Genomic DNA, 14,677 nt, shown 5'->3' with positions numbered 1-14,677 from the left:
TAAAACTTGTCCGGGCTGTTGGCCAAAGGAAATTCTTGCCTGGCTAGAAGAAAATCCTGTTCTTTCCAGTGGTACTTGAACCTGGTCTCTTCAGTGCTACTGCACCTGCGATCTATTTCCCTCCAAAATTGGAAGGAAAGTGGCGGGTAAGGAGGTTAGGGAAGCAAGTCAGCAATCTAACCAGAGGATGGCTGCGAGGCGCCAAAACTAACGACAGGCTTGTTGATTACACGGTCTATTTACACTGATACGCAAATTACTACTCTGGACCCCCAGCAAACCTTTCCGTCCTTCTTTTGCATTCTCCTGCTGAAAGCCCTAAACCATCAACTTTGCTCTGCATCTTCACCCGGTCAGAAACCCGGGCCCGGCGCAGGCGCGCTCCAGAGACAACCACCCGCCCCCCAGGGGCGGGGCCTCGGAGCTCTCCCTGCGCTCAATCCGGCTAGAGAGCCGCGAGTTTGGTGTGCGAGAGCGGAAGAAACCCGGCCAGTGCCCCGGAAGCAGTCTCTGCAACTTCCGGGGGGGCTTTTACGCCTGGTGCGAGAGCTCAGGGGCCCGGATACTGTGCTTGAAGTAGTAGGTGCACCAAAATGTCCCGTGGATCCAGCGCGGGTTTTGACCGCCACATTACCATTTTTTCGCCCGAAGGTCGGCTCTACCAAGTAGGTGAGTGAGCCACATCCGTCTTATGGTCCACCTGAATTGCCCCGTCATGGTACAGCAAGCAGACACGGCCAGAGTTTAGCCTGGGGGTGAAGCAGGGACAGAGTTGGGAAGGCATTAGGGCAGAGGCCAGGTTGAGTCCTATGCTGCTCCCAGTGCTGTCTGGAGGCAGGGATCGAAGGCCTGAAGCCTGATCGCCTGGCTCTTCAGGGAGAGCGGCCGCGCTCCCTGCATTCAATAGTTGGGAAGTTAGGGCTATAATTCCTGGCTCTGGCTTTGTGAGGCCACTTCCAGTTGTTGCATTCTCTCCTGGGTTGGCCTGAGGTCTCTTCTCTAAAGAGTAATTGATTTCTTAACCTCGCAACTAAAATGCCGGCTCTCGGTTTTCCTTTGTTTGCAGCATGGACTTCCTTGTCCCACACAGGCATTCAGAGCCTGCGGTGTGCCAGACACTGTGCTGGTCCTAGGAGATACAAAGATGAATGTTACACTCTCTCCCATACTGAGGCTCACAGCTTAAAGGGAGTAACAGATATCTATACAATCGGATAAAAAGACAAATGAAAAGTGCCAATTTGCAAGTATTTACAGAGTTCAAGACAGCTTTAGAAAACTGGTAGATAAAATTGAGAGCCATTCATTCTAGAGCTGTTCTTGAAACTGGCATCCCCTTTTTAACCCAGCTATTTGAATGAGCCTGTAGTTTAAATGCTGGTTCTGAAGTGTAATTGAGGTACTGTGTGCTAGTTGTTGACTGAGGAACAGCTTTAGTGGAAAGAAACCTGGAGTAATTATGGGTTACTCGATATAGCAGTTATATTTAGCTGAAGTGAGATGGTGTCAAGATTTAGGTTATGATTATAAACCAGACCTTTGACTTCTTGCCATAAAGAATTTAGTGCCAGGAGAGGCTTATGTCTGGTTCATGATGGTTGAATTTTTTTTTAATGTATTTATTTTTATTGTTGAATCATAGCTGTGTACATTAGTGCAATAAAGGGGTAAAATGTGCTGGTTTTCAATCAATGGTTGAATTTTTTAATGAATTTAGTATCTCGGTGCCTTGACAAGGACAGTAATGTAATCTTTTGTGCTTAGAAATAAGGAGAGTGTTGACCTGTAAATGAGATTCTCTTCACCTTTAAATTGTAGAAAGAATGAAAGATAACATGGAATGAAACTGGTTAAGTGTATTTGCTACATACTGTATATAATGTTGCAAAAATCAACACTATATTGTGTAATTCTATAGCTCTTGTAATTTATCCCCAATTGAAAAATACAATCAAAGATAGAACAAAGATAACTATCCTCAAGGGATTTTCATTTTTAGTGTTTCATTCCTGAGTTTTAAATTTTTTTCTATATTGGACTACTGCTTTGAGTGTTCTATTTCATAGTGTTTAATACTCAGGAAAAGTCACACTGAGGAAAAGTACGCTGAGTCACACTTCTGTGTACTGTATGTAAAATCTAGCCATAAAGCATAATTTTTAAAGCTTCCCAGATTTGGTGAGTGAAAAGGCCAAATAGGGTGTTGTTATCATAGTTTAAAAAGATTTGGGGAAAAAACACATGGTTCAAAACAGGTTTAATATCTAGACAGAAGGATTTTAGTCTGTGTACATAACACACTCTTTCTGTTATTCAGGTCATTAATTAGACACTGTTAGGAAAATGAAAGTGAAAGAATAGTTAATGTGAGCAAGTAGTTTAGTGGTAAAGAGTTTAGGCCCTGGAGCTCTACCCAAGTTATTATCACTGCTCTGCTCCATACTAGTGTAACCTTAGCCTTCCTTGGGCTAATAATAATTCTTCCTTATATGATTGTTTTGAGGATCAGATAAGACAATGTATGTACATTGCTTAGCACATGCCTGCCCACATGCTAAATGCACAGTAAATGACAGTAAGTGCTTGATTCTTTGGCTCATTTTTTTTTTTGTCTGTTAGGTTAGTAGCTCTAAACTACTAGTGGTATCCACATGGAATAGTTCCATTTCTGTGGGTCCCTTCATGCTTAGTTCTCCAGTAAAATATATGCATATAATCATAATATTGCAAATGCTATTTATTAGTTTATAAACTTTAGAATGTTCCAAGGCAAACATATGAGAATATAGAGTGCAAGTTGTTAATTTTGGCAGTAGAAAAACAGTATAACAAAAATGGAGTGATGACAAGGAAAGAAAAGATTAATGGGAAGGTAGATATGCTCCTCATTGTCCATACTCTGGACTCAGAAGATGAATTTTGTCTAAAGTTGATAAATCAGAAAATAGACAAAATAAATTTAAAGTTGCAATGCTAACCACAATTATAAACATAATATGTCTGTATAATTATACTATCAAGAGTGTTTGCTCCCGGAGAGTAGGGAGAAAGACATATTTTTCAGTTTATACCCTTTGTTAACTATTGAAATAGTTCTTTTAAGTATGCAAGCTGTATTTGTGTGTTAAAAATTGTGGAGCATCTAGCTTTGAAATCTAATTTCAAGAATTGCATGAGTTACCAGTGGGGAACTGAAGTGCTCATGGGCCAAATCTACCCCCTTTCTATATGTTGATCCTTCGCTGCATAGGTCTAGCAAAGACGGAAAAGAGTAGTTGTTTGGATTTGCCTGCCAGGTAGATGTGAGCACTGCTCTGTTGCTTCTAAGAAGGGAGCATGGTGATTGAGAGCTCCAAAGAAATGGACTGGTAGAGACTGATAGGAAATAAATGGTTTTGTGTACTGGAGCCAGGTTTCCTGGGTGATGGAAGTCCTTGCTTCACATCAGGTATGAGAACTTTCTTCATGTGTAAAATAGAGATAATTCCACTTAGCTTATAGGGCTCTAAGGATATGATTAGTTAACAGATATAAAATACTCAGGACAGTGCCTGGCTATATAGTAAACTCTCAGTGTTTTTGTGAGGGATGCTGTCTAGAAGAAACAGTGGCTGATAAAAATGGACTCAGAAATTTCACTAATAAATAACCTGAGATGTACTTAACTATTTGCCTTTTTTGCAGTTGAAAAAATTGTTTGTTTGTTTATTTATTTAATTAGCGGATAAAGTGGCGTGGTATCATAGCTCACAGCAACCTCACACTCTTAGACTTGAGAAATCCTCTTGCCTCAGCCTCCCAAGTAGCTGGGACTATAGGTGTGTGCCACAATGCCCAGCTGGGTTTTTTTTTTTTTTTTTCTATTTTTAGTAGAGATGAGCTTTCACTCTTGCTCAGGCAGGTCTTTAACTGCTGAGCTCAAGCAGTCCACCCACCTGGGCCTCCCAGAGTTTTAGGATTCCAAGCATGAGCCACTGCTCCCAGCCTATTTTATTTATTTTTTAACGTTTATTAAGCACTAATGACCAAAGCACTCTACTAGGTTCTGTGACTACTACAGTTGACAACTACCAATTGACTTTTTTTTTTTTAGTCTCTCAGTCAACCATGCTGAAGCACAGTGGTGTGATCACAGTTCACTGCAACCTCGAATTCCTGGGTCAAGAGATCTTTCTTAGCTTCCCTAATAGCTAGGACTATAGGCACGTGCCATCATGCCCAGCTATTTTTTAATTTTTTGTAGAGACAGCATCTTCCTGTGTTGTTGTGGCTGGTCTGAAAGTCCTGGCTTTAAGTGATCCTCCCCACCCTTAGGCTTCCAAAATGCCAGAATTATAGGTGTGAGCCTCTGCACCTGGCACTAAGAATAATAAAATTATTATTTTAAAGCAGTGTTTCTCGGGCCAGGCACGATGACTCACACCTGTAATCCAGCACTTGGGAGGCTGAGGCTCATGGATTGCCTGCGCTTACGGGTTCAACACCAGCCTGAGCCAGAGTGAGACCACGTCTCTAAAAAATAGCTGGGCCTTGTGGTGGGCACCTGCAGTCCCAGCTACTTGGGAGGCTGAGGCAAAAAGATGTCTTGAGCCCGAGAGGTTGAGGTGCTGTGAGCTAAGATGCCATGGCACTTACCAAGGGTGCCCAAGTAAGACTCTGTCTCAAAAAAAAACAAAAAAATGCAGTGTTTCTCAACCTATGTTTCTCATGTCCTCCTTGAATCTGAATTAAATGCATGCTTGTATGTGTGCATGCGTGCTCGTGTATACATGTACAGACATGCTAAACACACAAATGCATATATAACTATTTAAAAAAGTGACAGAATCAAACACTGCTATATTTTCAAATCTCATAGTCTCCCTTCTATTGGTGCCAAGATTTCTAATGACTCTACCAGGGGTCCTCAAACTTTTTAAACAGGGGGCCAGTTCACTATTCCTCAGACCGTTGGAGGGCCAGACTATAGTTAAAAAAAACAAAAAAACTGAACAAATTCCTGTGCACACTGCACATATCTTATTTTGAAGTAAAAAAACAAAACAGGAATAAATACAATCACACCGCAGCATGTGGCCCGTGGGCCGTAGTTTGAGGACCCCTGCATGCCCTTGAGGGTTACTGCTCTGAAGAGCAAATATTAGGAGGCACTGTGTAATGAGCCACACTTCCCAGTTATCTGACCTCCAAGGTTAGGGAAAGACAGCATAAGCAGCTTCAAAATATCTTAGTAATAGAAAGTTTTACTCACATAGCATTGAAGTTTTGAATACAAATAAATTCTCTTTGCCCCAGTAGAACATACCTCATTGGTGGTGTTTGTGTTTTGGTTTTTGGGGGTTTTTTTTTTTTGTTTGTTTGTTTGTTTTTTAAGGTTTTGTGTTTTTTTTTTTTTTGTTTGTTTGTTTTTTGAAATAGAGTCTCTGTTGCCCAGGCTAGATTGCCGTGGTGTCAGCTTAACTCATAGCAACTTCAGACTTGGGTTCAAGTGATCCTCCTCTCTCAGCCTCCTGAGTACCTGGGACTATTAGTTCCCAACATGATGCCTAACTAATTTTTCTGTTTTTAGTAGAGATGAGGTTTTACCCTTATTCTTGCTCAGGCTGGTCTCAAACTCCTGACCTCAACTGATCTCCAGCCTCAGCCTCCCAGAGTGGCCACCACACTTCGCCAGACAACCCTTTTTGGTTTTGTTTTTTAAGGCAAGCATGGAACAGAGTTTATTGAGGAAGAAAGAGAGGTTTATAGAGTAAGAGCAAGATGTAGGCTTACAGAACAGGATACATTTGCCACAAAAAATGAACAGGCCTCCATTGCCAGTATCCTTTGGTTTTTTCTTTTCTTTTTTATTTTTATTTATTTATTTTTTTGAGATCCAGGTCTCACTTTGTTGTCCTTGGTAGAGTGCCGTGACATCATAGCTCCCAGCAACCTCAAACTCTTGGGCTCAAGTGATCCTCTTGCCTCAGTAGAGACAGGGTCTTGCTCTTGCTCAGGCTGATCTGGAACTCCTGAACTCAGGCAATGCCCCCTCCTCAGGCTCCCAGAGTGCTAGGATTACAGGTGTGAACCACCACTCCTGGCCATCCCTTGTTTTTTTGGTTTTTTTTTTTTTTTTTTTGCAGTTTTTGGCCAGGGCTGGGTTTGAACCCACCACCTCCGGCATATGGGGCCAGTGCCCTACTCCTTTGAGCCACAGGCGCCGCCCATCCCATCCCTTATTTTTTTTTAATGAAATTTTATGGAATGTTTGGATCTCTAAATTCAATTTTTATTTTTCTAGCTTATATTTATATCCCAAAACTCAATACAGCATTTCAAACAAAATTATAGGTGGGAAAAGTCTTGACTGATACTAACTGGTAGCCTGACAAGTAGATACCATCTATGCTGTTGTTTGCATCACAGTGTGAGGAGCTCACACTGTGATGCATTGTTTCACCCTGTTTGTCCTCAACATTTTGCCTCTGTACCTTTCATATGTAGCTGTTCCCGCCCCCCCCATGCTATACAAATGAATCACAGTAAAGTTGGGAAAGTGCTAGGTAAAATTATAGAGAAGGAAGAAAAAGCTAATAAGAGATCACTGTGGAAAAGACATGTCTGCATACAAAACAACTATGTATTAACAGTTATCTTTGTGAATGAGGAAGCAATTTACATTCTGATGTAATGGTTTGTTCTAGGCTGAACCATATGAAACTGCTGGTGTTTTGACTATTTTTTGTCTGTAAAAATGGCTGTTTCATGTGGTTCAACCTAATACCAATAAATAGGTGTTTTACTTTGTATTTAAGTTAAAATTTTAAAAATTGAGGGCTTTGAGTTGAGTGTGATCATTAATTTTTCCCATTTGAAAAATGGGAAATGGGCCATCAGTTATTTTCTCCTATAGTCTTAGACATTCAAGGACCAGATTACTGGGTTTAACAAAATAGTATTTACTAGTTTTGTAAGGTTCCAAAATTTTAGCCCAAACCAAAATCTTTAGTGATAGAAATAAAGGTTGTTTCTTTTTTTTTTGAGACAGTTTCATTTTGTCACCCTTGATAGAGTGCTGTGGTGTCATAGCTCACATTCTTGGGCTGAAGTGATCCTCTTGCCTCAGCCTCCTGAGTAGCTGGGACTACAGATGCCCACCACAAGGCCTGGCTATTTTTTTTTTTAGAGACTGGGTCTTACTGTTGTTCAGGCTGGTCTCAAACTCTTGAGCTCAAACATTCCACCTGCCTCTGCCTCCCAGAGTGCTAGGATTACAGGCATGAGCCACCACACTCAGCCTTACAAATAAAGTCTTTAGGCTCAGTGCCTATAGCCCAGTGGTTAGGGCGCCAGTCACATACACTGAGGCTGGTGGATTTGAACCTGGCTCAGGCCTGCTAAACAACAATGACGACAACAACAACAAAAATAGCTGGGCGTTGGGGCAGACACATGTAGTCCCAGCTACTTGGGAGGCTGAGGCAAGAGAATTGCTTAAATCCAAGAATTCGAAGTTGCTGTGAGCTGTGACACTACGGCACTCTACCGAGGGTTACATAATGAGACTTTCTAAAAAAAAAAGAAAGAAAGAAAGTCTTTAAATACTGTTGCAAACATTTGAATTCTGACTTAAAACAATGAAATGCTGTCCATAAGGTATTTTTTCTTAATTGGCCTTAATTTGCAAAAGGTTGCTCACCTCTACTGTAAATTGTGATATTATTATGTCGTTCAGGTTTGGGGTTGTCTCTAGATTCTTTAATGTGGGCAGTCTCCATTTTTCTAGAAATCATTATAAAATATATTATAGTTTGAAACTAGAGATTATTATTATTTTTTTTTTTTTGTAGAGACAGAGTCTCACTTATGGCCTTCAGTAGAGTGTCGTGGCCTCACACAGCTCGCAGCAACCTCCAACTCCTGGACTTAAGCGATTCTCTTGCCTCAGCCTCCCGAGTAGCTGGGACTACAGGCGCCCGCCACAACGCCTGGCTATTTTTGGTTGCAGTTTGGCCGGGGCCAGGTTTGAACCCGCCACCCTCGGTATATGGGGCCGGCACCTTACCGACTGAGCCACAGGCACCGCCCGAAACTAGAGATTAATTTATACAAACCTTTATTGAAAATCACAAGGGCCAGGTGCAGTGGCTCACACCTGGAATCCTAGCACTCTGGGAGGCCAGGGCAGGAGTATCGCTTGAGCTCAGGAGTTTGAGTCCAGCCTAAGCACAAGCAAGAGCCTGTGTCTACTGAAAATAGAAAATTTAGCTTGGTGTAGTTGTGTGCACCTGTAGTCCCAGCTACTGGGGAGGCTGAGGGAGGAGGATCACTTGAGCTCAGGAGTTTGAAGTTGCAGTGAGCTACAATGATGCCTTCTGCACCACTCTAGCTGGGGTGACAGGAGTTAGTTACAACTGGAAGAGTAAACTGTAGCAAGATTATGAAGGGGTTCAGGTACCATGCTAGAGTTTAACTTTGTCCCATAATTTTTGTAGAGAGCTGGCAGAGGTCTTTTAAGAACAGTAAGGTCATTAAGTAAGATAGCAGGGGAGCTGAGTGTAGAAATGAGATCAGAGTAGAAAGGGACTGATGTTAGGAAGACCAGTTAGGAAAGGCTTGTTTGGTAATCCACATAAACCCTAATGAGTGAACTAAAGTAATAAGAGAGAAAGGGTAGAATAGAGGAACTTTTGAGTTTATTTTTTTTTTATAAGTTTTATCATAGAATTTTTTTTTTTTGAGACAACGTCTTAAACTGTTGCTCTGGGTAGAGTACTGTGGCGTCACAACTTACAGCAACCTCAAACTCTTGGGCTTAAGCAATTCTCTTGTCTCAGCCTCCCAAGTAGCTGGGACTACAGGTGCCCATCCCAACGCCCAGCTATTTTCTTTTATTTCGTTTTTTTTTTTTTGGAGACAGGGTCTCAAGCTCTTGCCCTGCGTAGAGTGCTGTGGCGTCACAGCTCGTAGCAACCTCAAACTCTTGGGCTTAAGCGATTCTCTTGCCTCGGCCTCCCAAGTAACTGGGACTATAGGCACTCGCCACAACACCGTCTATTTTTTTTTGTTGCAGTTGCATTGTTGTTTTTAGCTGGCCAGGGCCAGGTTCTAACCTGCCACCCTCAGTGTATGTGGCTGGCTCTCTGCCGACTGAGCTACAGGCGTTGCTGTGGCTGTTTTCTTGTTGCAGTTGTCATTGTTATTTTAGCTGGCCCAGGCTGGACTCAAACCTGCCACCCTCGGTGCATGTGGCTGGCACCATAACCACTGAGCTACAGGCGCTGAGCCTATTAAACAAAATTTTAAACAAAGTAAGCGGTACAGTCACCCTCTAGTACCTATCACCCAGCTACATCTGTTGTCAGTATTTCATCAGTCTTATTTCTCTCTCACACACTTTCCCCTTCTCTTCTAGGGTGTTGTAAAGCAAATCCTAGATGTAAGTGGGCATTTCTTAGGTTGGGGTGGGCAGAGTCAAGGATAATATCCAGCTTTATAGCTTGAAAAACTGGCTAATAATGCCATTCTTTGAGATAAGGATCATAAGAAATAAAGCCAGTTTATGGAGAGGACTTGTTCATTTTCTTTTTTTTTTTTTGAGACAGAGTCTCACTTTGTCACCCTTGGTAGAGTGCTGTGGCATCACAGCGCACAGCAACCTCAAACTCTTGGGTTCAAATGATTCTCTTGCCTCAGCCTCCCAAGTAGCTGGGCTTACAGGCGCCTGCCACAACGCCCAGCTATTTTTAGAGACGAGGTCTCACTCTGGCTCAGGCTGGTCTCAAATCTGTGAACCCAGACAATCCACTCACCTTGGCCTCCCAGAGTGCTGGGATTACAGGCGTGAGCCACCATGCCTGGCCAACTTGTTCATTTTCAGACACATCTTTGGGAGAAATAGGCATTTACAAGTATGGGTCTAGAGCTAGAGGTAACAAAATTAGTAGCGATTTACGTAGGTTATAGCAAGATCCATGGTATAGGAAAAATCATCTAGGCATAGGGAGAAATGATAAACTTCTGGGGAATAACCATATTTAAGGATCTAGGTGGGGCGGCACCTGTGGCTCAGTGAGTAGGGCACCAGCCCCATATACTGAGGGTGGCGGGTTCGAACCCAGCTTCGGCCAAACTGCAACAAAAAATAGCTGGGTGTTGTGGTGGGTACCTGTAGTCCCAGCTACTAGGGAGGCTGAGGCAAGAGAATCACCTAAGCCCAAGAGCTGGAGGTTACTGTGAGCTGTGACACGACAGCACTCTACTGAGGGCAACAAAGTAAGATTCTGTCTCAAAAAAATAAATAAATAAAAAGGAGCTAGCTGGGCGGCGCCTATGGCTCAGTCGGTAAGGCGCCGGCCCCATATACTGAGGGTGGCGGGTTCAAACCCGGCCCCGGCCAAACTGCAACCAAAAAATAGCCGGGCGTTGTGGCGGGCGCCTGTAGTCCCAGCTACTCGGGAGGCTGAGGCAAGGGAATCACTTAAGCCCAGGAGTTGGAGGTTGCTGTGAGCTGTGTGAGGCCACGGCACTCTACCGAGGGCCATAAAGTGAAACTCTGTCTCTACAAAAAAAAAAAAAGAAAGGAGCTAGCTGAAGAGATGGAAGCAATGAAGGAGACTGAGAAGGAAGTTCAGAGGAGAGGAATAGTAGGAATTTCTTAACTAAGAACTTAAAATTAAAAGCTCAGTTCCTGAGTTGCACAGGCCACATCAATGCTCAATAGCCACATGTGGCTAATGACTGTTCTGTCGGACATGATCCAAGAAATTTCTGTGGGTCTGTGTGGGACAGCACTGGTCTATGTAAACAGAGAGAGGGGAGGACTTCCTTAATGAATGCTGGCAAATTCACAGGTGCTTTCTCAGTTGAGAAGTTTTTTTTTTTTTTTTTTGTAGAGACAGAGTCTCACTGTACCGCCCTCGGGTAGAGTGCCGTGGCGTCACACGGCTCACAGCAACCTCTAACTCTTGGGCTTACACGATTCTCTTGCCTCAGCCTTCCGAGCAGCTGGGACTACAGGTGCCCGCCACAACACCCGGCTATTTTTTTGTTGCAGTTTGGCTGGGGCTGGGTTTGAACCCGCCACCCTCGGCATACTCACTGAGCCACAGGCACCGCCAGAGAAGTATTTTTAATATGTAAAATGTTTTTTATTTTGTGGGAGAAAATTTTATGTGGCTTTTACATTTTGTATTATTTAAGCAACAAACAAGTATTATTTAGTTAAGGATGACAGATGGAAATGCTTATGCAGACTGGGTAAGTAATGCCAGTAAGTAAAATAGGCTAAATAAGATATGACAGGAAATGGTGGGACCTGTGGAAAACTGCAAAACACATGCCCAGCCTACATGCTTTTTTCTCTATGGAATAGTTGCTATGTGGGTCAAGTGTTAACCAGAACTTTTTTTTCCTTATAAAAACTTAATCATGGGGCGGTGCCTGTGGCTCAAGGAGTAGGGCGCCGGACCCATATGCCAGAGGTGGCGGGTTCAAACCCAGCCCCGGCCAAAAAAAAAAAATAAAAATAAAAATAAAAACTTAATCATATCTGCAAAGTTCCCTCCCTTTTTGACATATAAGGTGACATTTACAGTTTTCAGGGACTAGAACATAGATATCTTTTGAAGGGCGCTATTTTCTAGCCTATGAAAGGATCAGTAGATTTGTTGGTTTGTGGTTTGTGTTCAAAATGCCAATTTTAGTTTAGCTGGGTTTGTTTGTTTGTTTGAGACAGTCTCACCGTGTTGCCCTCAGTAGAGTGCTGTCATATCACAGCTCACAGCCAACCTCCAACTCTTGAGCTTAAATGATGCTCTTACCTTAGTCTCCCAAGTAGCTGGGACTACAGGCGCACGCCACAATGCCCAGCTATTCTCTTGTTGCATTTGTCGTCGTTCAGCTGGCCCGGGCCAGGCTCGAACCTGCCATATATGATGCATATGGCAGGTGCTGTAACCACTGTACTACAGGCACCGAGCCGACTGTGTTAATTTTCTATGCTGCATAAAAAATCACTACAGATTTAGTGGCTTAAACAACACACATTATTTTCTCAGTTTCTGTGCATTAGGAGCAGTCTGGACACAACTTTCTTGGGTCCTCTGCTTAAAATCTTAATCATGATGTTATCCAGGCTATGTTCTCATCTGGTGGCTGAACTAAAGAAAGATCTACTTCCAAGTTCACTGAGATTGTTCACAGAATTTATTTCCTTGCAGTGTAGGACTGAGGGCCCTACCTTCTTGCTGACTGTTGTCAGAAGGCCACTTAGGTTATCAAGCCAATAAGGAGGATCTCGAATGAATCTGCTAACAAGATGGAGCCTTACAGTACAATCAGGAAAATAATATCTCTTCATCTTGACCATATTCTTTTTGTTAAAAGTAAATTACAGGTCTTGCCTACACAAAGGGGCAGGGATCTTGAAGGGGAGACCACCTGAGAATCTACCACAGCAATAAAATTCTCTCTGAACACCGTTTTAGCTGCATTTACAAATTTTAATGTATTTTTATGATCATTCAGTGAAAAATATTTTAAAGTTTCCCTCGTGACTTCTTCTGCAACCCATCAATGTCTTTCTTTTTTTTTTTTTTTTTTGAGACGGAGTCTCACTTTCTTGCCCCCATTGAGTGTCATGGTGTAATAGCTCACAGCAATCTCAAACTCTTGGGCTTAAGTGATTTTCTTGCGTCAGCCTCCCAAGTAGCTGGGACTACAGGCTCTTGCCACAATGCCTGGCTATTTTTAGAGATGGGGGTCTCACTCTAGCTCAAGCTGGTCTCTATTGATTTCTTTTTTAATTTTATTTATTTACTTATTTATTTTTTGGGAACAGAGTCTCCTCATGCCTCATCTTCCGAAGTAACTGGGACTATAGGCACCACACAACGTCCAGCTAATTGTTTCTATTTTTATAGAGATGGAGTCTCACTCTCACTCAGGCTGGTCTCAAATTCCTGAGTTCAAGCTCTCTTCCTGCCTTGGCCTCCCAAAATGCTAGGATTGCAGGTGAGAGCCGCCACAACCAGCCTTTTTTTTTTTTTTTTTCATTTCTAGCATTTGTTGAGAAGTGTTAAAATCTCCAACTACATGCATATGGGATGGAGCATTTTTGCCTTTGTCAATTTTTCTTTTCATGTACAGTGGAATCTCTATAGTTGACTACCTCCTTAAGTTGACCTATTTTTTTTTTTTGTAGAGACAGAGTTTCACTTTATGGCCCTCGGTTGAGTGCCGTGGCCTCACACAGCTCACAGCAACCTCCAACTCCTGGGCTTAAGCGATTCTCTTGCCTCAGCCTCCCGAGTAGCTGGGACTACAGGCGCCCACCACAACGCCCGGCTATTTTTTGGTTGCAGTTTGGCCGGGGCTGGGTTTGAACCCGCCACCCTTGGTATATGGGGCCGGCACCTTACCGACTGAGCCACAGGTGCCGCCTATTTTTTTTTTTTCTGAGACAAAGTCTCACTATGTCACCCTCAGAAGAGTGCCGTGGCATCACAGTTCACAACAACCTCAAACTCTTGGACTTAAGCGATTCTCTTGCCTTAGCCTTCCAAGTTGCTGGGACTACAGGCGCCCGCCACAATGCCTGGCTATTTTTTGTTGCATTAGTCATCGTTGTTTAGCTGGCCTGGGCCAGGTTCAAACCCACCGCCCTGGGTGTATATGGCTGGCGCCGTAACCACTGTGCTATGGGTGCTGAGCCAGGCCTAGATATTTTTCTTTTTTTGTAGTTTTTGGCCAAGGCCAGTATATAGGGCTGGCGCCGTACTCCTTGAGCCACAGGTACTGCCCAGCCAGGCCTAATTTTTATGGATGAGACTTGTACAACACGTATGGATCAGTACAATAGGCCTAGTTCTTTATGTTGACCACCTGTGTATGTTGACCAGTTTGTTGCATTCCCTTGAGTTGTCAGCTTACAAAGGTTCTACTGTATTCTGAAGCTCTCTCATAGAGTGCTTGTACTTTTATTATTGTTAAGTCTTCTTGATGGATTAGTCCTTTTACCATTATGAAATCTTTATCTTTGATAATACTGTATTGAAATCTACTCTGCAACTTTGAACTCTTGGCTCAAGTGATCCTCCTGCCTCAACCTCCTGAGTAGCTGGGACTACATACAGGTGCATACCACCATGCTGGCTGATTTTTCTCATTTTTTGTAGAGAATGGGGTCTTGCTCTTGCTCAGAGTAGTCTTGAACTCCTGACCTCAAACAGTCTTCTGATCTCAGCCTCTCAGAGTGTTAGGATTACAAGGCCTAAGTAAAGAAAAACGGGAATAAAGTATTTTATGGCCGGGGTTGGGTACAGTGAGTGGCCCATGCCTGTAATCTCTCCCTATCTAGTTATTCCTGACTGTCCTTCAGCTCTTCAGTCAAACAGACTGAGTTTTCTGTGGGAGTTAAGTGCTGACTGCTCTCAGACTTAGAGCCCTGAAAACGGGAAACTTTACCCCATGCTGTTCCTTTTTCCTAAGCACTGACTCCCCTCTAGAATATGATTGATATCTTTGGGTAGTTATTGTTTTGTCTAGAGTTTGTAGTTTTTATCTGTAGAGGGCTGATCTGGTAGGAGTTTTCTAGCCATATCAGAAACAGAACTCAGAAGAAGTTTGAAAATTGTACAGTCAGGCTTCTGTATCTGTGGGTTCTACCTCCATTGATTGATCCAACCAACCACAA

The 14,677-nt window shown here is 42.9% G+C and overlaps 1 protein-coding gene across 6 annotated transcripts in view; it reads left to right on the top strand.

Annotated features, from left to right (window-relative positions):
• The first annotated feature begins 448 nt into the window (after positions 1-448).
• The window catches only part of PSMA6 (proteasome 20S subunit alpha 6), a 35,021-nt gene continuing 20,792 nt past the window's right edge, over positions 449-14,677 (top strand). Inside the window, exons 1-2 of one of the 6 annotated variants that reach the window (XM_053594457.1) lie at positions 449-665; positions 12,906-12,996. In XM_053594457.1, coding sequence (XP_053450432.1) covers positions 594-665; positions 12,906-12,996 — 163 coding nt within the window. In that variant the 5' untranslated portion in view covers positions 449-593. Of the gene's footprint in view, positions 670-12,905; positions 12,997-14,677 lie in introns of all 6 variants that reach the window. The other 5 variants (XM_053594459.1, XM_053594462.1, XM_053594458.1 and 2 more) reach the window with 5 other exon arrangements.

Source organism: Nycticebus coucang, chromosome 6 (assembly GCF_027406575.1).
Source record: "Nycticebus coucang isolate mNycCou1 chromosome 6, mNycCou1.pri, whole genome shotgun sequence".
In the NCBI taxonomy this organism is placed as follows: Eukaryota; Metazoa; Chordata; class Mammalia; order Primates; family Lorisidae; genus Nycticebus; species Nycticebus coucang.
This window is presented reverse-complemented; position numbering and strand designations above follow the sequence as displayed.